General features: G+C 34.9%; 1 protein-coding gene across 1 annotated transcript in view; it reads right to left on the bottom strand.

Annotated features, from left to right (window-relative positions):
• The window catches only part of IPO11 (importin 11), a 200,350-nt gene that overhangs the window by 137,568 nt on the left and 39,338 nt on the right, over window positions 1–23,444 (bottom strand). Inside the window, exons 6-13 of the mRNA XM_007451173.1 lie at window positions 20,151–20,283; window positions 13,917–13,975; window positions 9,151–9,199; window positions 7,615–7,685; window positions 5,034–5,226; window positions 4,030–4,182; window positions 2,661–2,704; window positions 932–1,022 (exon numbers count right to left, since the gene is read on the bottom strand). Coding sequence (XP_007451235.1) covers window positions 932–1,022; window positions 2,661–2,704; window positions 4,030–4,182; window positions 5,034–5,226; window positions 7,615–7,685; window positions 9,151–9,199; window positions 13,917–13,975; window positions 20,151–20,283 — 793 coding nt within the window. The remainder of the gene's footprint in view (window positions 1–931; window positions 1,023–2,660; window positions 2,705–4,029; window positions 4,183–5,033; window positions 5,227–7,614; window positions 7,686–9,150; window positions 9,200–13,916; window positions 13,976–20,150; window positions 20,284–23,444) is intronic.

Raw genomic sequence — 23,444 nt, 5'->3', positions numbered from 1 at the left:
GTCAATCAACAGTTATTGAGTGTGCTAGGCACTGGGAACAAGGTGTGAACAACACAGATGTGTTCAAGGCCTCCTCTCTGAAATTTACAGTAGAGAAGAATAGTCAGTGATAAATCACTTTTTACAAATGAACTTATTTACAAAACAGAAGTAGAGTCACAGATGTAGAAAACAAACTTATGGTTACCAAGGGGGAAAGGGGGGTGGGGTAGGGATAAATTGGGAGATTGGGACTGACACACACACACTACTATACATAAAATAGATAACTAATAAGAACCTACTGTGTAGCACAGGGAACTCTACTCAATACTCTAATGACCTATATGGGAATAGAATCTAAAAAAGAGTGGACATATGTATAACTGATTCACTTTGCTGTACAGCAGAAACTAACATAACATTGTAAATCAACTACACTCTGATAATAAAAATAACTTAAAAAATGATAAATCACTTGTGACAGTTAAAAAATTTAATTACTTGTGTACAAAGTACAATCATCAAGTGCTACAAATTTCACCTCATCATTTTCTCTTAAATCCATTACCTTCTTTCCATTCCCACTGCCACCATTCTAAGGCTAACAACATTTATTATTTTAACTTTTTCTCCCACTACTTCCTACAGCATGCTCCAAATAGACTATTTCTCCAACCAATATACTTGATTGCTATTTTGTTTATGCTGCTAGTATGCTTACCACAGCAAAATCTAATTACCACATTCAAGGCCTATCTCATTTGTGAATTGCCCATTCTTGTTTTCTATCTTGAAGGCCACTCTTTCAGAAAAGCACACATTCTGTCTTTCTCAAATTCATGTCTAGTATATGACCTAGGAAATATTGCACTGCACATAGTAGGCACTCAAAATATTTTACTGAACACTAATTAAAAGATAAATCAAAGTATCACAAAATATACCTCACCTTGAAGTGTTTGCATCATTTCTAAAAGTACAGGAGTAAGAGTCTGATTATATTCATGGAATATATCTATAAATAATACTTCAGTGCATGGCTGTTGGGGGAAAAAAATTTCTAATGAAAACAATGGTATACTGCATTGATTAATTCTACATTAAAGCAAAGAATACTCATTCTTAAAACTCTGTTTCCAATTCTTGATGTTTTTTTGAAAAAAAGTTTATTGCTGTTTTTTGTAAACACAGTCAGAAATAAAATCAAATTTAATAATTTAATTATTAACATGGAACATTTATTTCACTGTTTCAATCATTTGGTATTATGCATTCCGAAACACCAAACTGCGAAGAGGAGAAATTTACATTTTTAATTAATAATTCTTTAAATCTAAAAAACAATCTGGAGCCACATTCATTTACAGAATTATAAATGACTGTCCAGGATTTAATGTTAAAAACTGTATATTTTCTTGGCAATGACTTAAGTAACAACAGCAATTCATGAATTCAATTCACCAGAGTTGTTCTTCCTTTAACAGACACAAAAAGAAACCACAAATAAAAAGAATGATTCATTTTCATTCTTAAAAGTATTGAATCACTAGATGTTTCATAATATAAAGTATAATTAAATGTTGAGGGTATTGTGCTTTATGTTTAAAAAGGAATCTTACAGATATACAGACTGAAATATGTACAGATGAAATGACATGTCATCTCAGATATTTACTTCAAAATAATCTAAGTGGTTTGTAAAAGAGTGCTTCTATGAAACAAGACTAGCCATGAGTTGATAACTGATAAAATAGGTTTTGAATACAGAAGAGTTCATGATATTATTCTACTTTTTAATATGTTTAACATTTTCCTTAAGAGAAAGTTTTAAAAACTTAAAGCAGCCAAATTTTTTTAAAAAACTTTTAAGTGGGCTTCCCTGGTGGCACAGTGGTTGAAAGTCCGCCTGCTGATGCAGGGGACACGGGTTCGTGCCTGGTCCGGGAAGATCCCACATGCTGCGGAGCAGCTGGGCCCGTAAGCCATGGCCGCTGAGCCTGCGTGTCCGGAGCCTATGCTCCGCAATGGGAGAGGCCAAAACAGTGAGAGGCCCACGTACCGCAAAAAAAAAAAAAAAACTTTTAAGTACTAATATTTTCTATGGAAGCTTATGAAACTAAAAACTGTAACACACTTAGGAAAATAATGGCAAATTACGTAAATTATGTAAACACAACAAAAAGAATAGTTCAAAGACCACATTTGATAAATCTTCCTCAAATGTTGCCCTTATCAATAAATGTATATTTAAAAAGCATTCTATAACTAAAAGCAATGGGCTGGTCTCTGAGAATCATACTAGATAGTAAGAGAAATAATGTATCAAAAGAGGCTTTATAATTACTGAAATACTTAGGAGGAAAAACATCATTCTAGCCAAAAAAAGGTAGCTTTCACTGCAAAAACATTTCCTACTTCTGCAATGACAGTTATTTCCCAATCAATTTGTAAAATGAAGAAAAATTCAGTTTGCAAAGCTCCAACTTAAACAAAAATTTCAGATCTAAGTTCATAATTTAATTAAGTACTTTCCTCTCAAATATGGACTCTTGCAATTATGAATAAATGTTCCCTGTCTGACTTAATGCTTGAAATCTTCAACAGAGTATCATTCTCTACTAAGAGTTATAGAAGCATTAAACTTTTCCCTATGAATTTTTCTTTCAATCAATACTCACCCTCAAACTGTATTTCCAAGAATCTCCTCCTGTTTCTTCCACTGCTGCAATTAAAAATATAACAAATGATGCTCTCCACAAATGCAATAATGATGCTTCCAAAATCTCAGTTTGGAAAACAAAGACTTTAAATAATATTAATATAATATAGCTGTGAACTGCTTTAAATTAACACTGAGAGTGCATGCTTGGGAACACAAGGCCTTACAAAGATTTCTTTACTATAACCTACAGATCATATCTGTGTACATAATAGTCATCTATCAAGTGCTCATATCCATAAGGATTCTCACTTTCATTAAGAACTCTGTATAGAGGAAAGCTCAAAGTACTTGTCACTCCCAGAGTATGTGACATTACCTGATACACTATCATTACAATCCTGAGAATCATTTCATACAATAATGATGTTTTACAAGTTCAAATGATTAGTCATTTTCCATAAATTTCCTATATTTAAAGTAAAATACTTCAGGGACTTTTAAAACTCTAGGGATTCAGTGTTTTATCTTACAATATTATATTATGGCATTAAAAAAAGCAATAAGAAGCATAAGACTTTAAGAGAAAAAGCAAAAACAAAATATGCACTATACAGTGTAGTGCTGTATTTTCTAAATGGATTAAAATATTTTTAAATGAAAAAAAGAAAGAAGATAAGTCTTACAAAAATGTTTAAGGTGTTCTAAAAATATTGGAAACACGTGTATAACTACACAAAGACATCCAGCCAAAGGGATGAGGAGAGGTTAAAATCTAGCCTACGTCTGACCATGGCTGAAGCAATTCACACACGAACACTTTATTCACACACAGGTACTTTATCAGGCACACAAGTCCTTGATTTTATGTAGCAAAGGACCTGATATTCTATCTAGTACTAAAATTCATATAGATAAAAAGAACTCCTATAAAAACATTTTAATCATCAAAAAATTAATTTTAAATTAAAACTTAAATAGGTAATCCATTCGGCAATTCAGAAATTTTCATCTCCAAACTTCTTTCTGAAGTAAAAATTTCTACAAATAAAAAATAATACAGAATGAACCACAAAGATAATAGAGAAAGACAGTTAATTTTATATTTTTGTTTTAAACTACAGGATATATTCGTAACATATAAAAAATTTTATCTTTTTGGAAAAAATTCTATATACTTGAACATGCATTCATTTTCTCCTCAATTTGTACTAATGGCTAATAAAGAGAGAATGATAAGCTAACTTTTAAAAACCAAGATTCTCAGAACAAAAGTACTACATTAAAATACAGTGATACAGTGTTATTATTCCTGTCATTCAAATAAATGATATCTATTGATGGAACGGGGAAAAGAACCATGCAAAGACTGAAAAACGGATACTTACTAAAGCCTTCTGGGTCTTCTTCCCACATTGTCAGTTCTTCTTCAGTTAACAGAAAATAATGAGAGACTAATCTTCTACATATCTCTGTCAAAGTGGGATATGTGAAGAATGCCATCTTAATCTTATGAGCTTCAAGAGTTTCAGGGCTGCTATCTAGAAAAATAAAATTTCCAAGTTAATTGTACAGACATTCTACCCAAGTTGGATTATGTAACTTAAATTAAAAAATACCTCCTATATAGTGGTGTATAAATTTTCATTTATATTATGGACAAATCTCAAAGATGCTCTTGCCTTTATTCATACCACACACACATCAGTCTTGCTTCTGTCTTATCACTATAGCTTGTACATTTCCATGCTATATTATCACACCACATTGAAGTGAGTTACTTATGTATCTCTCTCTCTGTCCTACAAGACTTTCTCATTCATCTCGATATACATGTGCATGAATGAATTCCAAATACAGTTTACCCTTGAACTTTGCAAGGCCATTTACACTCAGATATTTCAACAGTAAATACTACAGTACTACACGGTCCGTGGTTGGTTGAATCCTCAGATGCATAGGAACCGCAAATACAGATGGCCAACTATAAGTTATACTCAGATTAACCTCCTCATTGTTGGAGGGTCAACTGTAATATAACAAACAATTTAACCTGTCTAGAAGCAAAATCACTTTATACAAGGTCAGAGAAAAGTTTTAATTGTACAAATAAATACAGCCTACAAATGAGCTGCAGTGGTTACCAGAGGGCTTCAACTGATCTTCTGCTGTGTTGCAAAAGAAAGTTTACTAAATGCACTGTATGGTTTTTAAAAGCTGGTATTCACATATTAAAGGCTCAAATCCTTATCTCTATTTCATGTCCCAGCAATATTTTATTTTTCAGACTTAAATAAATGAATTTCAAACAACTTACATAAAAATAGCAATAGCTTCACGCTTAGATTAAAATAAGGAAGTGAACAAAATAAAACTACCAGTAAAGCATTACCTTCAAAGTTTTTGGATGGCTTATAAGCATAATTTTTGACAATCATCTTAATAAGATTCATGCACTGGACAATGAATCGTTCAAATGTAACTCCTTCACCAACTTCTGTAAACACATAGCTTACAGAAAATTCCAGTGATCTCTGAATTAGAGGAGTAAATGAAAAGGGATGCTGATCCAAGAAGTCCAAAAGCTATAAAGAAATAAAAATTAAAATGTATCAAATTCACATAGGAAATATAATCATTCATAGGTATATCTCATAACTTTGGTAATAAACACTTAGCAAGTTTTGAACCTTGGTGGGAAGTCCATGTATATATGTATATGCAGTTTCACATGTAATAGACATGTAATATACTTCCTGGGATACATCATACAACAGTGGATTAAATCAGATTATATCTCATTACCTGAACTCTATTCTTTCTAGTACAAGGTTCAAAATAAACTTACTTCATACTTAATTTGATATCAATGGGCAAATGTGATACAAAAAGTACAAGTATACAAAAGATAGGCTTTTAAAAAAGTAAAAGATAAAGGCAAAGAATCAAAAAACTATCCTGCATCAACTGTATTTCAATGTATCAAACAGTTGACGAGACAGATTTCTTCCTTATAGAAGAATTCCAGCTAATAAATGCAAAAGGAATAATAGAATTACATTGCCATCATTTTGTAACCCTTAATCAAACAACAGATCTAAGCTATGATCATCAATGGCTGCTAAATAAATAAGGGAAAGTCTACTGAAGAACTTTACGATAGCTCACTCATCAATTTTAGACAACCAAACACTGTGCATTTCCTGATGTGATGCAATAGGAAATACACAGCATCACCTGTAAAGTATTCTTGTCACTGCCACCCTCCTCCTCCCCCCAAAAAAAGAAGAAGGCCTGAATGTGATCAAGCCTCTGTATCTAAGTAGATATTTATAACAAATATGGGAGTAGGAGGGGTATAGAGACAAAGAAGTATGTTAAGTAACACATCAGGATGTAGGCAGCCAAATCCACAACACGGAAAACTCTACAGGAAATGATCTGTTATCTCAACAAATAAGTAACAAGAAAGAAAGAAAGAAAAGACAGAAAGAGAACAAACACTACTGAATCCTTATTCAAAAAAAAAACAACTATAAAAAATTTATGAGAGAAATCTGAAAACTGACTAAATATTTAGATGATATTAAAAAGTCATTCCTACTTTTTAAATGTGATAATATTGTTAGATTATATGTTTTTTTAAAATCCTTCCTCACTTAAAGACACATATTCAAATATTTATAGATAATACTATATGATATCTGGGCTTTACTTTAAAACAAACAGAAAGGAGAGAGAAGCAGCATACAGGTAAAAACAGAATTGACCATGACCTTATTTTGATAATTGCTGAAGCTGAATGATAACCTCATGTGATTCAAAGTTACTCAGTTCTATTTGGAGGCATATTTTAAATGTTCCAATTTAAAAAGCTTTAATAAAGTCATAAGACCATAAATATGAATTTCATAAATTATATACTCACACTGTGTAGTCCCACTGCCTAACCACATCATTTTGTTTTACTTTGCTATGTGTCTTTTGTTTTTAACTTAAAGGATCTAAGTCAATTTTATCTGGATCTTGGATGAGGTGGGCTTTGCTGCTGAGGCTCTTTGGAACATGAGAGTTGGAAATGAAGACAACTGAAACTGAAAGTGAGTTGGAAATGAAGACAACTGAAACTGAAAGTGAGTTGGAAATGAAGACAACTGAAACTGAAAGTGAGTTGGAAATGAAGACAACTGAAACTGAAAGTAACTGCTACCCAACCACAAAAAATAAGAACAGCTCATTTCTACTCCTTTGCTCCACCGGCCCCACCGGGGAACAGACAACCTTAACCCTATTAATGATCCTTCAATGAAAGGGGGGAAATATGCTACAGATTTAGATTTGCCACCTATCTTCAAACACCTGTTTTAGGGCTATGCAGTCCTCCAACCAGGTCTTCCTCACTGCTATACCCAATTCTTTGTACTTTTCCCAACCTCCAAGGCCAAAACTTTGCAAAAATTAATATTTTTTATAAAACTTAATTTCATCAGAAATATATACACACTGCCTAGTACAATGCACCCATATAATTATATTCAAGATATTTGATATTAATGATGATAATCTGTCATCATGAATATAATGACTTCCTAGTATTATCTACTGTGACATCTTAGCTGCTTTCTGCTGAACTGCATTGCTGTCTTCTTTATCTCTGCTTTTTCCAGTGGGTTTGAGAATAATTAGCCTTAAGGGAATCAACTTCTCTAATATTTATTAGGACTGATTTTTTTTTTACATCCAGGTGACATACACTATGATATATGGTATATAAATTTAATTTTTATATGCATTCTAAAGACTTCAAGATACAAGGGTTTGGGGTTTTTTTAGCTTTCTTATACACAGTAAGAAAATAAGTTACCTTAACACTAAAGTGAAAGTGTATGCTTATTAAAAAATCATTTTCCTTCCTAAATTTGAGTATGTACATTTCATTTGAGAAAACAGACTTAAGATCAAAGAAAACTTACCACTTTAGTAAAAAGAATGATGGTCTTTTCCAGTCTATCTCTACATATATTATCTGTACCTATACTTCTACCTGTTAGAAATACATTTCAAATATTAGTAAAAAATTTATAATATTCTAGAAATTCACAACCAACACAATGACAAAACTTTTTACAAAAATACTGCTCAGATTTATTTTTGCACATTTTGCAATATGAATTCACTAGTGTGTATTCCCAACTCTAAACAAATAAACAATAAAAATTAAGTTTTTAAAAGGCAATACCAAGACTTGTACTTGACACAGTAACCTTCAGTGCCATATTTCATAAAATTAATCCTAAAATACAAACTGAGCCCATTTCACAGTAAAAGGATAGCAATTTTATCCATAAAATCATGAATCACAGTTTCAAAATCTAAACTAGTCATATCTGAAATACCTATCAAGCAACATAAGTAAAAACAAAGAATTCAAAGATTAACATAATCATTATTTTTCCTATATCTTCTAACAATTTTCTTCTGATAATTTCCCTGGTATAATTAATTTCTGTACATTCAGAATAATGTCCATCAGCTCATTTAACTATCTTGCTCCCTAATCATACTAATCATATTCTGTCTCAATAGTTATGTCATTCTCTTCTCCTGGAAAGACTTCTATTCTTCCTTCTGTTTCCCCCATGGGGATGACCAGAGGAAAATGACCATTTTTAGGGAAAAAAAACTATATTACATGAGCTGCCTTATTCATCTTTACATGCACAGTACCCAGAACAATACCTGGCAACACACTCAATAATGATTCTACTAAACCGAAAATGACTGATATAAAACAATCAGCAACTCCCTAAAAGTGAGTACACTAAGGTACCTTCTCAGGATTGTAAGTCTCCCAAAACACTCACACATAAAAAACATACACGTATACAGGTTATACATACGTGTGTGTGCACGCATTCGTGTGTATCCTGTGTATGTTATGTGTGTGTATCCTGAGCAAAGGTGCTTATAATCATAGGGAAGAGAAAAGGATAACAAACAGACCACCAGTATAATACAACATAAATGCAAATGCTAAATTCTTTCGTGTGGGAGAGTGGATCAGAAAGGGTCCTATAGGTAAGTCAGAAAGGTTAATAAACAAGGGATTTACAAAATGAATGTAACCATTTAAGAACATTTATATCAAACAGATACATAAAATGTACTAAAAGAAACAATCAATAAAAAGTCTAAACAGCATTTGACATAGGGTCTACACTTATTATCTGCTAAACATACTACCGTTGTGGAGGTCTGCATGGAACAGAGTAGTAGCAGTAGAAATACAGAGGAAGGAATGGATACAAAATAATTTTATTTTTTAAAAAAGGTTTCCTCAATACTTAGGACAAGACAGGTATATGAAGACAAAGCTGAGCTTCCAATTTAATTTCAGATAATTAATTACCGAGATAAGATTTTAGCCACTCCAGATTTGCAAGTGCCAAGCGGAAGCTATTAATGAGTAAGGATTCTACAGTAAAAACTACTATCATGGAAGTACTTACTGCACTCCAGAAATTGTTTTAGACGTTCAAATATTCCATGTAAAAAACCCTAGAAAAGAAAAAAATTTTTGAAGAGTCTCAATTTATTGTTATAATTTTACCTTACACTTTTTCAGGGAAACTAAAACATACTTATCACATCATATTAAAAAGTTAAAATTAGATAAAAATCATTCCATTATTATAAAATGTCTTCAGTCTTCCACAACAAAATAACTATTTCATCTCCTCAGTGTCTCATTTCAATAACCTAAATCACTTGGCAATAAATAAAAAATTATTTATTAAGCATTCTATTTCACTACATATTCTCTATTCTCCTTACTGTTTTATTTTTTTTATAGCCTTATAACCCCCTGACATACTGTTTATCATCTGTCTCCTCACACTAAAATATAAGATCCTTAAGAGCCAAGAACTTTTCCTTGTTATTTTGCTCTATCCCAGAATCCAGGAATGGTATTTAGCAATAATAAGTACTCGTAATATGAATAAATGGTAGCAATTATTTATAGCAGAGTTCTCAATCTCAAGTATTAAAAACATTAGCCTTCAGATACCAGAAAAGGCAAGACTCACCATTTACCATATGGGTCCAATACACGTTTACCTTTTAATATATATTTTAAAATGTTATGAAAACTTCACAGAAATAGGGCTTTCCTGGTGGCACAGTGGTTGAGAATCCGCCTGCCAATGCAGGGGAGACACGAGTTCGAGCCCTGGTCTGGGAGGATCCCACATGCCGCGGAGCAACTAAAGCCGTGTGCCACAACTACTGAGCCTGCGCTCTAGAGCCCACGAGCCACAACTACTGAAGCCCACGCACCTAGAGCCTGTGCTCCACTACAAGAGAAGCCACAACAATGAGAAGCCTGCATGCCGCAACGAAGTAGCCCCTGCTGCCACGACTAGAGAAAAGCCTGCACACAGCAACAAAGACCCAATACAGCCAAAAATAAAATAAATAAATTAATTTTAAAAAACTTTACAGAAATAAATATAAAGGGATAGTGAAAAACAACTTTATTAAAAATTTTTAAGAATTTAATTATCACAGACTTCTTTGTATCAATAAATTTTGGTGTATAAACATCATAAAAGATGTCACATGTCCTGTTAGCAAATGAGATGGTCCAGGTTTTTGTCACAAAATACTACACAATGAAGGCCTTCCTGATGAATGACTAACTAGAACAGAATGCTCTATTTCTTCTTTGAAATATAGAAATATATTGTTCACTCATCAATTCCTGAGTCTGAGACAAATTCAACTAGGATATCATCACCTGAAGACACAAAGGCTGAGATTTCACTTAGACAATTTCACTATCATCATTAGGGTCTAGAATGCTGCTACCGGTCCCTCTGAGAGCATCCATCTTCAGATTCATGTAAAAATTATAAAACATTTTCCTGTTAATTTTCTTTTCTCAGCCATTTCGAGCAGGAAATGAAAAATCCTGAATTCTTGACTGTGTTAAATGAAAGCTAATAGTAAAGAGATAGTGTTTGTGGTCTTTTACACCTTCCTAAAAGACGATGCAATACAGTAGACAACACAGTAAGAAAACTGCAGGACAACAACTAATTTTCACTATTGCCTCATCCTATGGCAATCTCATCATTCTTTCATTTTCATACTATTTCAATCTTTTTAAGCACAGCTGAGAATGATAAGTAATGATAATTAACAATAAAATAATTCCTAGGATGATGAAACAGCAGAATGTTTCAATACAGGAAAAATAAAATCACCGAGATCCCATATGTATGATAAATTTATACAGGGGTTCAATGGTCCCATATAGTAGCTACAAGATAGAAGGAATTTTATTCTATTTTCTTTTAAATAAAATTTTTGTATCAGTCAGGGTTCTCTAAAGAGAGTAGAAAATTATAAAGGCCATCAATTTTAAGCGCATCAAGAGGATTGGGAATTTACAGAACTAGACCACTAGACTAATCTGCAATCCAAATCAACTAATTAACTTGACTATTGTTATGTAATAATAAAGAACCCCTTAATTATCATTAAATGGTCATTTACAGAGCATTTTAATTAGTTGCTGAACTCATTACAAAAATCATTATCTCCCTTAATCCTCACAACATCCAATGGGATATGTACTATTATTTGATCTCGTATTACAAAAAAGGAAACTCAGTATCAAGGAAGATAAGTAAATAGTTTGAGGCCATGTTATCAGGAAAAGGCCAAGCCAAGATTCAAATCCAAATTTATCTGCCTCCAGAAACCCAAATCTCACGACTATCATATAGTGCTTCTTAAGCATCTTTTAAATTCCATGTTATTTTAAAGATCTTTATGTTATTTGAAAAGTTGCCCAAAATTTGTTAAAATTCTATTCGCTTTACAATTGGTCAATATACATTAAATGCCACAACACAGCATTTATAACTGAGTAAAGGCTGACGTACAATTTCTGAGACAGAAGAAAGACTCTCAAGGAAAAGCCAAAGGCTCACAAGATAGGGATAGTATTCACTGAAAACTATTATTCTAGTTTACAGAAATATGATTCAAATCAATTCATTTTCACTAAAAAAAACTGACATATTCAGTATTTTAGTTAATTTTATGATACTCAGAATAATATTACATAACAAGATAATCACTGAGACTTCTGACATGTTTCTACCATATCATATAGTCATTCATTTAACAAATAACTACTGAACATTTTTATACTGCAGAGATTGTTCCAAGCTCTGGAGTGAACAGTGAAGGAAACAAAGTCTCTGCAGTCATGAAACTTACACTCTAGTGAGGGAAATGAGGGGGAGTTGTCAAACTGGTTTCTGGAAAATGTTTTTTGACAGCATGGCAATAAATATAGATATTTAAATGTATCAGTATTTAAAACTGGGATTGGTTTTGATATATCTTCAGGCAATTTGGTAATATATATCAATATCATCAGTGTGCATACACTTTAACCCAACATTTCCATTTCTAAGAATTTATCCTAGAAGATCACTTAGAAAAGTACACAATGACATATGCACCCAAATGTTCATTCCAATACCATTTATCAACAATTAAAAACTGGAAACAACCTACATGTCATCAACAGATAATTGGGCAAGTAAATTATAGAAAACCTATGATTAATTTTATCATTTTTTTAAAAATTTGTACACCGACAGTAATCATATGGATTTACTATACAATCATTAAAAACATGACATATGACAATATTACTGACATGAGAAAAATATCCCTAATACACTGAGTTTAAGAAAAAGCCAAGTGGACTTCCATGGTGGCACAGTGGTTAAGAATCCACTTTCCTATGCAGGGGACACGGGTTCTAGCCCTGGTCCGGGAAGATCCCACATGCCACGGAGTAACTAAGCCTGTGTGCCACAACTACTAAGCCTGCACTCTAGAGCCCACGAGCCACAGCTACTGAGCCCATATGCCACAACTACTGAAGCCCATGCACCTAGAGCCCGTGCTCTGCAACAAGAGAAGCCACCACAATGAGAAGCCCACATACCGCAACTAAGAGTAGCCCCCACTCACCACAACTAGAGAAAGACCGCGCACAGCAACAAAGACCCAACACAGCCAAAAATAAATAAATAGATGAAGGAAGGGAGGAAGGGAGGGAGGGAGGGAGGGAGGGAGGCAGGGAGGAAGAAAGGAAGGAAGGAAGATGGACCCAAGTAAGGAAACAGCTTGTAGGTCTCATTCATATAAAACTGAGGAAGAAAGTATATCTGAAAGAATATGCATAAGATGTCTTAAAGGATAATTAACAAATGTTAGCAATATCTCTGATAGTAAGTTTTTAAATGATTTCTTATTTCCTGTTTCCTTTTCTGAGTTTTTTAACCTTTAAAAAAATAAGCATATAATGCTTTTATAGAAAAAAATCGTCTTTACATTATAATGATGTATATTAGCAGTTTCTGAACTCCTTTAACAATAGAACCATTATTTCAATCATAATCTTATGGAAATACAAAATATACTAAAGATTTAAAAAAAAACTGTGACTGGTCAAATCTAGTAGGACAGACCCAAGACCCAATTAAGTATACTCTTTCCACAATTCCCATGCAGCCCCCAAGACAATCCAGAGAGTAACATCTTAGCTGACCTAAACTCACTGTGAAAACTAATATAGATCTGAGCAAGTATAATACAATTCCATTTTGTTTAGGAATAAAATTTATGCAGCTATATATTTCTGCATATAGAAAAAGTAGATGATGTGATACCAAAAATGAATATATTTCACAATTTGTTGGGCTTATCAATGGAGTTTTCCCCTCTTACATACATAACTTTTAATTGATTGCAAAGAGCATAAATGTTATGATTCGAGGGGAAAAAAACACATTTTAAGTACATAAAAACAGACAAAGGAAAATACCAAGGTTATAAATCAATCTACACTGACCCTGGTAATGTTATCATAGCATTCAAATTCACAAGAGTTCACTTGAATTCAAAGTAACACTCTCAATGCACCATGGCATCTTGAGAACCATCCTAGTTCTACTTCCTCTCCTTCACATAATATTTCTGCTTTAACATAGTTTCTGTATGTCTGAAAACAGACCACAAGTCTAAAAGTGTAGTATAATATACACAGAATAGTAAAAAACTAGGTGGTCATTTAATAAAAAACTTTTAAATGAATGCCAAGTAAAAAGAATAAACTTTGTAACATTCAGGAACATACCAAGCACTTTTCCGAAGTTAGAAAAATTAAACGACTTCTTTCACTTACCATCACCTCCATATTCTTATGAGGTTCCACGAATCCATTAACAGTTAACTTACGCAGCACTGAAAAGTAAAATCAAGCTTTACTTACATCTTTTTTTGCATATTTTTTCCTATTAAAATCATAATCATAATAGACTCAGAATCACAAAGCCTCATCAAGCCTGGAGGTTAATCTAGCTTAATCCTTTCATTTAATAGATAAGAAAGGTAACTCCTGGTCACTGGTTGGTTATGAACTGGGAAAGATGGAACTAAACCCCAGTTATTGTGACTAAGAAGCAACGTTCTTCTCACTTATCATAACTACTCATGTTTTTTAAAACCATACTGCAAAATTTAGTTCAATTTACATAACTGTTAGCACTTCTCACTTGCAATAACACCTACAGGCTAAGTTGAGAAGGTTACCTCTATTCCACAAACTTTAAACTATGACTCAACAGTGACCGAAAAGCTTTATTCAATTTCAGGCTACATTAATGAAAATATAGTACCTCCAAAAAGGGATAAAAAGATTAAACTCTATTTCCAAATCTGGAATAAACTACAGTGCTCAATTACGAGCATCACATTTTACGAGTAAACCGATGTACACAGGGAGACAAGCAGGATTAACAGATTTGAAGTCAGATCTAGACTTAAATCGTAGCTCCAATGTCTAAAACTGTATTATTTTGGGCAACTTTTCTGATCTCACATTCCTCATCTATAAAATATGGTTATAAGTCCTACTGCATAGGGTTATTAAAGAATTCAATAGTACAATATATGTAAAACAGCAGAATTCAGTAACAACAAGCATGATAGCAGCATAAGACTACCACTTTATATTATCAAATTTAAAGTCACTTCACTTTAAGAAAACAACTTTATAGACAGCATTGCTTTCTATATATCTAAAGACTTAGTGTTCATGAGGTGAAGTCTAAGGGCAGTGTAACCCACATACCTACAATCAATTAACCTTTAATAAAGGAGGCAAGAATATACTATGGAGAAAAGACAGTCTCTTTAGCAAGTGATGTCGGGAAAGCTGGACAGCCGCATGTAAGTCAATGAAGTTAGAACACTTCCTCACACCATACAGAGAAATAAACTCAAAATGGCTTAAAGAGTTAAATATAAGACATGAACCATAAAACTCCCAGAAGAGAACATAGGCAAAACATTCTCTGACATAAATCGTACCAATGTTTTCTTAGGTCAATCTCCCAAGGCAAAAGAAATAAAAGCAAAAATAAACAAATGGGACCTAATCAAACTTATAGTTTTTGCACAGCAAAGGAAACCATAAACAAAATGAAAAGACTGGGAGAAAATGTTTGCAAATGATGCAACCAACCAGGGCTTAATTTCCAAAATATACTAACAGCTCATACGACTCAATAACAAAAAAACAAACAACCCAATCAAAAAATGGGCAGAAGACCTGAATAGACAGTTATACAAAGAAGACATACAGATGGCCAATAGGCACATGAGAAGATGCTCAACATCGCTAATTATTAGAGAATGCAAATCAAAACTACAATGAGGTACACCACCACACACTGGTCAAAATGGCCATCGTTAAAAAGTCTACAGGGACTTCCTTGGTGGCCCAGTGGTTAAGAATCCGCCTGCCAATGCAGAGGACACAGGTTCGATCCCTGGTCCAGAAAGATCCCACATGCCACAGAGCAACTAAGCCTGTGTGCCACAACTACTGAGACTGCACTCTAGAGCCTGTGAGCCACAACTACTGAGCCTGGGTGCCACAACTACTGAAGCCCATGCACCACAACGAAAAGCCACTGCAATGAGAAGCCTGCGCACAGCAACGAAGAGTAGCCCCCACTCGCTGCAACTAGAGAAAGCCCGTGTGTAGCAACAAAGACCCAACACAGCCACAAATAAATAAATAAATAAATTTTTGGAAAAAAGTCTACAAGTAATAAATGCTGGAGTGTGTGTGGAGAAGAGGGAATCCCCCTACGCTTTTGGTGAGAACGTAAATTGATACAGCCACTAAGGAGAACCGTATGGAGGTTCCTTAAAAAACCAGAGTTGCCATATGATCCAGCAATCCCCTTCCTGGGCATATATCTGGAGAAAACCATAATTCGAAAAGATACATACACCCCAATGTTCATAGCAGCACCATTTACAATAGCCAAGACATGGAAACAACCTAAATGTCCATCAACAGATGAATGGATAAAGAAGATGTGGTATATACACACAACAGAATACTACTCAACCATAAAAAAGGATGAAATAATGTCATTTGCAGCAACACGGATGGACCTAGAGGTTATCATACTAAGTGAAGTCAGAAAGAGAAAGACAAATACCATATGATATCACTTACATGTGGAATCTAAAATATGACACAAATGAACTTATTTACAAAACAGAAACAGACCCATAGACATAGAAAACAAACTTATACTTACCAAAAGGGAAGGGGGTTGGGGAGGGATGAATTAGGAATTGAGATTAGCAGAAACATACTATCAGTACTATATACAAAACAGATGATTAACAAAGTCCTACTATATATATAGCACAGGGAACTATATTCAACATCCTGTAATAAACCATAATGGCAAAGAATATGAAAAAAAGTGTGTGTATATGTGTGTGTGTGTGTAAGTGAATCACTTTTCTGAATCACCAGAAATTAATACAACATTGTAAATCAATTAAACTTCAATAAAAAATTAATAAAGTCAGTGTATTAAAATTGGGCTTAGAATGCATATGTCTAAAGACCTTCAGTTTCATACCATCAATTATATACAACTCAAGTCACTGCACCATAATAGAAGAAAATAGGGCTCAAGCTGAATCCCTTACCCTGGACAAGATCTTTCCCACCACAGGACCTTGGTCTACACTATCTGGGACAGTGCTTTCTTTCTCCCTTTATCAACCTAGTTAACTTCCATTTAACCTTTATGATTTTACTTCAAACATCAGTTTCTCAGGGAAGTCTTTTCTGACCTTATTATCAATCATCATAACATTGTAAGGCCCTCCCGTCACAGATGTCATTTTACATGTACTTGTATGATCATTTTATTGTATCTGTCTCCCCAGAACCAAGCACCTACCTATAAATATGTTGAATGAAGTAATGAACATATGCCTGTCTAAAAGATACTAAATGCACACAGGTATAAATGCAAAGATTACATGTGACAAAAGCTCTAGTCCTAAGTATTTAAGTCATAAAAGGAAAGAAATTTATAGCTTGACAGAACAAGTATTTTAAAGAAAAATGCTATGAGATTTTTCCAGGTCAGGATGCCTTAGAAATGCTAATGTGTATCTAAGACCTTGAGATGCTGTGATATCGAAAAACCTAAAGCAGGCTAATGTAGAGTAGAACAGCATCATTTGTGTCAGGAGTTAGGCTTTGAAGTCAGTGAGACAAAAAAACTCTACAATCAAAAGGATTCATGAAAATTCCTTAATCATTAAATACAGTACTTACACACTGCTTTATGTATCTAATCTTGTATCAGTCTCTCTAATTCTTTCTGTGTAAACATTTCTAAGGCCTTTTAATGTCTTCCTCAAGAATGTTGGCAAAACCATCTCCATTCACTTGTAAAACCACCTGTACAATGGATTGGATTTTACATGTCAACAGTCCTTTAAAATAATTTGTCCACAAGGTTCCCCAAAATGTGTCGACAGTTTGGGGTTTGTGCATCCACTATCTTATTAATGTAAGTGATGCACTGGAGTAGTGCCATTGTAAGGTACTAAGGTGAGTATGATAAAAGGGTTTACAAATAAAACAGAGAATGCAAAATAAGCTGCAGTAAGAAAGAAATAGGTTGCTTGAGCTCAAACTAAGAAACACAAGATAAAAGAGCCTCAGCAACCAGAACAGAAGAAAGACAAAGAGAATAAAATGATGGTGAATGTTTTAGAAAGGAAATGAACCTCGGAATACATGCATCAAGATAAGCTCAGCTCAGGGAAGGTGAAAGAGATTTATGCTAAGGGAATGCCTATAAACAAAGCATAGGAAAACACAGGCCAAGATATCACCCCAACAAGCACCTTCTAAAATCCAAGTGAGCCTAAGGTACAAACAAGAAAGATGAGTTCTCAGGGAAGAGAGCTGGGAGACAGAGCTCAACTAATAAGCCTTGGGGACAGAAGTTTAGGAAAGTCGGCATGACAATAATAATGGTAGCAGCCCAGAATGAGAAATGAAGCAAAAAAGAAGTGCAAGATCAAACTACCACTGGCATTTTTCACAGAACTAGAACAAAAAATTTCACAATTTGTATGGAAACACAAAAGACCCCGAATACCCAAAGCAATCCTGAGAACCAAAAAAGGAGCTGGAGGAATCAGGCTGCCTGACTTCAGACTATACTACAAAGCTACAGTAATCAAGACAGTATGGTACTGGCACAAAAACAGAAAGATAGATCAATGGAATAGGATAGAAAGCCCAGAGATAAACCCATGCACATATGGTCACCTTATCTTTGATAAAGGTGGCAGGAATATACAGTGGAGAAAGGACAGCCTCTTCAATAAGTGGTGCTGGGAAAATTGGACAGGTACATGTAAAAGTATGAGATTAGATCACTCCCTAACACCATACACAAAAATAAGCTCAAAATGGATTAAAGACCTAAATGTAAGGCCAGAAACTATCAAACTCTTAGAGGAAAACATAGGCAGAACACTCTATGACATAAATCACAGCAAGATCCTTCTTGACCCATCTCCTAGAGTAATGGAGATAAAAACAAAAATAAACAAATGGGACCTAATGAAACTTCAAAGCTTTTGCACAGCAAAGGAAACCATAAACAAGACCAAAAGACAGCCCTCAGAATGGGAGAAAATATTTGCAAATGAATCAACTGACAAAGGATTAATCTCTAAAATTTACAGGCAGCTCATGCAGCTCAATAACAAAAAAATAAACAACCCAATCCAAAAATGGGCAGAAGACCTAAATAGACATTTCTCCAAAGAAGATATACAGACTGCCAACAAACACATGAAAGAATGCTCAACATCATTAATCATTAGAGAAATGCAAATCAAAACTACAATGAGATATCATCTCACACCAGTCAGAATGGCCATCATCAAAAAATCTAGAAACAATAAATGCTGGAGAGGGTGTGGAGAAAAGGGAACACTCTTGCACTGCTGGTGGGAATGTGAATTGGTTCAGCCACTATGGAGAACAGTATGGAGGTTCCTTAAAAAACTACAAATAGAACTACCATATGACCCAGCAATCCCACTACTAGGTATATACCCTGAGGAAACCAGAATTCAGAAAGAGTCATGTACCAAAATGTTCATTGCAGCTCTATTTACAATAGCCCGGAGATGGAAACAACCTAAGTGCCCGTCGTCGGATGAATGGATAAAGAAGATGTGGCACATATATACAATGGAATATTACTCAGCCATAAAAAGAAACGAAATTGAGCTATTTGTAATGAGGTGGATAGATCTAGAGTCTGTCATACAGAGTGAAGTAAGTCAGAAAGAGAAGGACAAATACCGTATGCTAACACATATATATGGAATTTAAGAAAAAAAAATGTTATGAAGAACCTAGGGGTAAAACAGGAATAAAGACAGAGACCTACTGGAGAACAGACTTGAGGATATGGGGAGGGGGAAGGGTGAGGTGTGTTAGGGCGAGAGAGAGACATGGACATATATATACTAACAAACGTAAGGTAGATAGCCAGTGGGAAGCAGCCGCATGGCACAGGGAAACCGGCTCGGTTCTTTGTGGCTGTCTGGAGGGGTGGGATAGGGAGGGTGGGAGGGAGGGAGACAAAGAGGGAAGAGATATGGGAACATATATATATGTATAACTGACTCACTCTGTTATAAAGCAGAAACTAACACACCATTGTAAAGCAATTATACCCCAATAAAGATGTTAAAAAAAAAAAAAAAAGAAGTGCAAGTATTTGAAAGGTATGCATTCAAAGCCATGAAACTCCAGTAATGTGATTATAACTTAAAGCTATCCATCTGAACTATGTGTGCTCTCATCAATTAGGGTAGAAGAAGAGCTATTCTTACAAAAGAAAAGCAAACTACAAGAGCCCTTGTCTCTGAGGGAACTATTAACGCCTTATTCTTCCACCAGTGCAACTGGAAACAGAAAGTCCATACAGATAAAACTATTCGGCCACTGTTCTGAGGTATGTTGTTTCAAAAATAAGCATGTCAAGTTTAATAGTACCTTTCAATGACAGTAGAGTTCGTTCTAGTGAACTTAGAACTGCAGCTTCATTGCCAGAAGAAACTTGTTGAAGGAATGTGTCTGTGTGGTGATTCCACAGAGAGCAGGCAAAACTATAAATTCCAGAAGCTAACTGCAAAGATATCAACAAATTTGGTCACAATATTATTACAGATTTCAGTAATCAATTAGACCTACGTAGTAATACGTTTTGGTTTTAAAACTGAGCACACATTTTCAATGAGATTTAAAATAGTCAAGAATCACTTACAGCAACATTTTAAACTTTAGTCACAATGCACAGCAGTAAGTATAGTTTACATTGGCTGCTGCTAAGAACACACTCACACATGCCCCCCCGCAAATATTAGTTTCTTGAAACATTGCTTAGCCTAATGCCTGCATTGCAGTCTGATATTTCCTATTTTTACTTTTTTTTTTCCACTAATCGTTGTAACACTCAGCTTTAAAAACAGGACTGTCACTGAGTTTATCAGATAAATCAATATACTAAGAATACAAAGGAGTTAAATTTCTGTGTTCTGCCAATTCTACCCATATGGTCTTGGGTATTTAAAGCCAAGAACATAACAAACCACATCACTTGTCAGGCCACTTGCCTAATATGTACCAGTATTTAAAAACCTGACTCACACTGAGAACCACCTTCCAGTGGTGTCTTCGTTTTTTTCCAGAAGGTCTAAGAGCAAACCACCTGAGCCTACATGGCAATCTTCTTTAAATAAAATTATACATAAGTGCATATGACTAGTTATCATTAGCACACTTCAGAATGATTTTTTCTTATTTGAGATATGTCACATCAACTAATTAAACACTGTATTTACTAATGTGGTCAGGCATCAGAAACCAGTCAGAAATGCAATCCTATAAATATAATATTTCTATGAAAAAGCAAATTCCACTTCTGTTATTTCAATTCAGTAATCTTAATGGTCTGTGCGTCCAGGTATAGAGAAACAGCTTCACCATACCCCTTGGAAACTGCACATATCTACACAGGCAAAGGCTTAAACCTCAGCTAATCCGAGTATTGGCAGAACATCTTGTGATCCTCCTGGAACACAAGAGGATGAAAGGCTTGTAAGCAACTGCTAGAACACCAATCTCCTGCTTACCTCCCTATCTCCTCTGTTAGATGGTTTCTCATGGCCTCCTGGAATCTGATAAGGTATAAAGTATCCTATCCCACCCCTAACTCTCTCTCCCAGAAGAGAGCTGCAGAATATAATACCACTTAGTTACAGTCCAGAATTGGCTTCCCAGCAATGGGGCATTCCACAACCTGGACTGGAGTCATCCAGCCCCAATTGCTTTGGTCATTGTTTTTAGTGTGTAGACATATAGCATTTGTGACAGAAATCAAGAAAGAAACAGTAGTATGAAAAAACTTTAATATTCTTCTTTGTTTCACACTCCAGTTCTGGAGCTAAGCACCTAGTTTAGGCATTAGGCATCTATTTTGCCACAATTCATAATTCTTTTCAGCTAGCCTACAAAAGGGCTCTGCACAAACAGGGATGGTTGGAATGAAGCAGCGATAGCACTACACTTTCAGCCCAAGGGTAAAAGGAAGGAGACAGACAAAGAAGGAAGAAACCACAAGAATTTGGGACGGAATACTGCTAACTATCCTGTAAACACAAGCCCTCCACAAGCTTCTATCTGCTCCAGAAAATACCAACTGATACATGGTCACAAAAGGCTCATCTGGAAAAGAGAAAGTAATAATAAAGCACAAATAGGAGGGATAAAAATATTTATTCTACATTTTATTCTCAAAAATGTAGAAGGGGTAGGGAATATTCAGTTAGACAATATAAAAATAAATTATTTAATGAAACGTTTTAGGTAGTAGTTCATGAAAATCCCAAATACTTGCATTTTTCTTTTTCTAAACCAGAAGAAACAGTGCCACCCACTGACTGCTTAGCAACTTTGTAGAAGCACACAGACTTGACTCCTTGAATATCAAAGGCAAAACATTACAGGAAGTTTTATTTATTTTAGCATTTTAAATATTCTTAAACTTTTTTAGCCTCAGGACCACTGTCCTCACAATTTCCCCCTAAGAAAAGTGAGCACCAAAAATGTTTAAATCAAAGTCTTGTAAAATTCATCACTAATAGTGGGGCAATGAATATTATCCACAAACTGGAGCTTTCAAAACCTGCTTAACTTAACTCTAATCAACAAGATAGGGACTTCCCTGGTGGTCTAGTGGTTAAGAATCCATCTTGCAAAGCAGGGGACACCGGTTCAATCCCTGGTCAGGGTACTAAGATCCACATGCCACGGGGGCAACTAAGCCTGTGCACCACAACTACTGAGCCTGGGTGCTCTGGAGCCCACATGCCACAACTAGAGAGAAGCCTGTGTGCTGCAACAAAGAGCCCGTGCACCACAACTAGGACACTACACAGCCAAATAAATAAATTTTTTTTTTTAAAAAAAGGTAACCAAAAAGTGTTCCAACATGTCAATGGTGCACCAATAAAAAAAGAATAAGAGAGAATACTATTCTAACTTAAAAAGACTCTTAAGAAGGAATTAATTCCCTGGCAGTCCATTGGTTAGGACTCCGCACTTTCACTGACAAGGGCGCAGGTTCAATCCCTGGTCGGGGAACTAAAATCCCACAAGCTGCATGGTGTGGCCAAAAAAACAGGTACTTAGAAACATGATCAAATGCTATGTACCTGCCATATCCATTTTTCAGGCTCAAACACACCACCTGTAAACATATTTAAGAACAACGTAGAAAATTGGCTAGAAGTATTACATCATATTAAATCACTACTTTTATGTGTGTCAAGTATGATAAAAGTTAAATGATTATATATGCTAAGTAACCAGATTAGGCTCAAGATGGAATCACTCATGCTAAGCCCCACAGCAGCAAACCAAAACTTAGAACTAAGGTTCTGTGCTGGGCTCTCCCAGAAAAGGCAGGTCTAGGTCAACCAATCAGTGCCTGCCTGCTCAACACAAGTTACCTGACCCAGCTCTAAGACTTCTCTTTGCTCCATATGAGGAAAATAACCCTGATTTAGCTATTCAGCTAATTCCCAGTCTAGCTTCCTTGTTCCTGCTCACTTTCGTACAAAAAACTCTTTCAGCTTGTACAGCTCTTTGGAGCTCCTATCTTCTAGACTGGATGCTGCCTGACCCATGAATAGTTGAATAAATGTCTACTAGGGGCTTCCCTGGTGGCGCAGTGGTTGAGAGTCCACCTGCCGATGCAGGGGACACGGGTTCGTGCCCCGGTCCGGG

This window comes from Lipotes vexillifer, unplaced genomic scaffold, assembly GCF_000442215.2.
Source record: "Lipotes vexillifer unplaced genomic scaffold, Lipotes_vexillifer_v1.1 scaffold1362, whole genome shotgun sequence".
Taxonomy (NCBI): Eukaryota; Metazoa; Chordata; class Mammalia; order Artiodactyla; family Lipotidae; genus Lipotes; species Lipotes vexillifer.
This window is presented reverse-complemented; position numbering and strand designations above follow the sequence as displayed.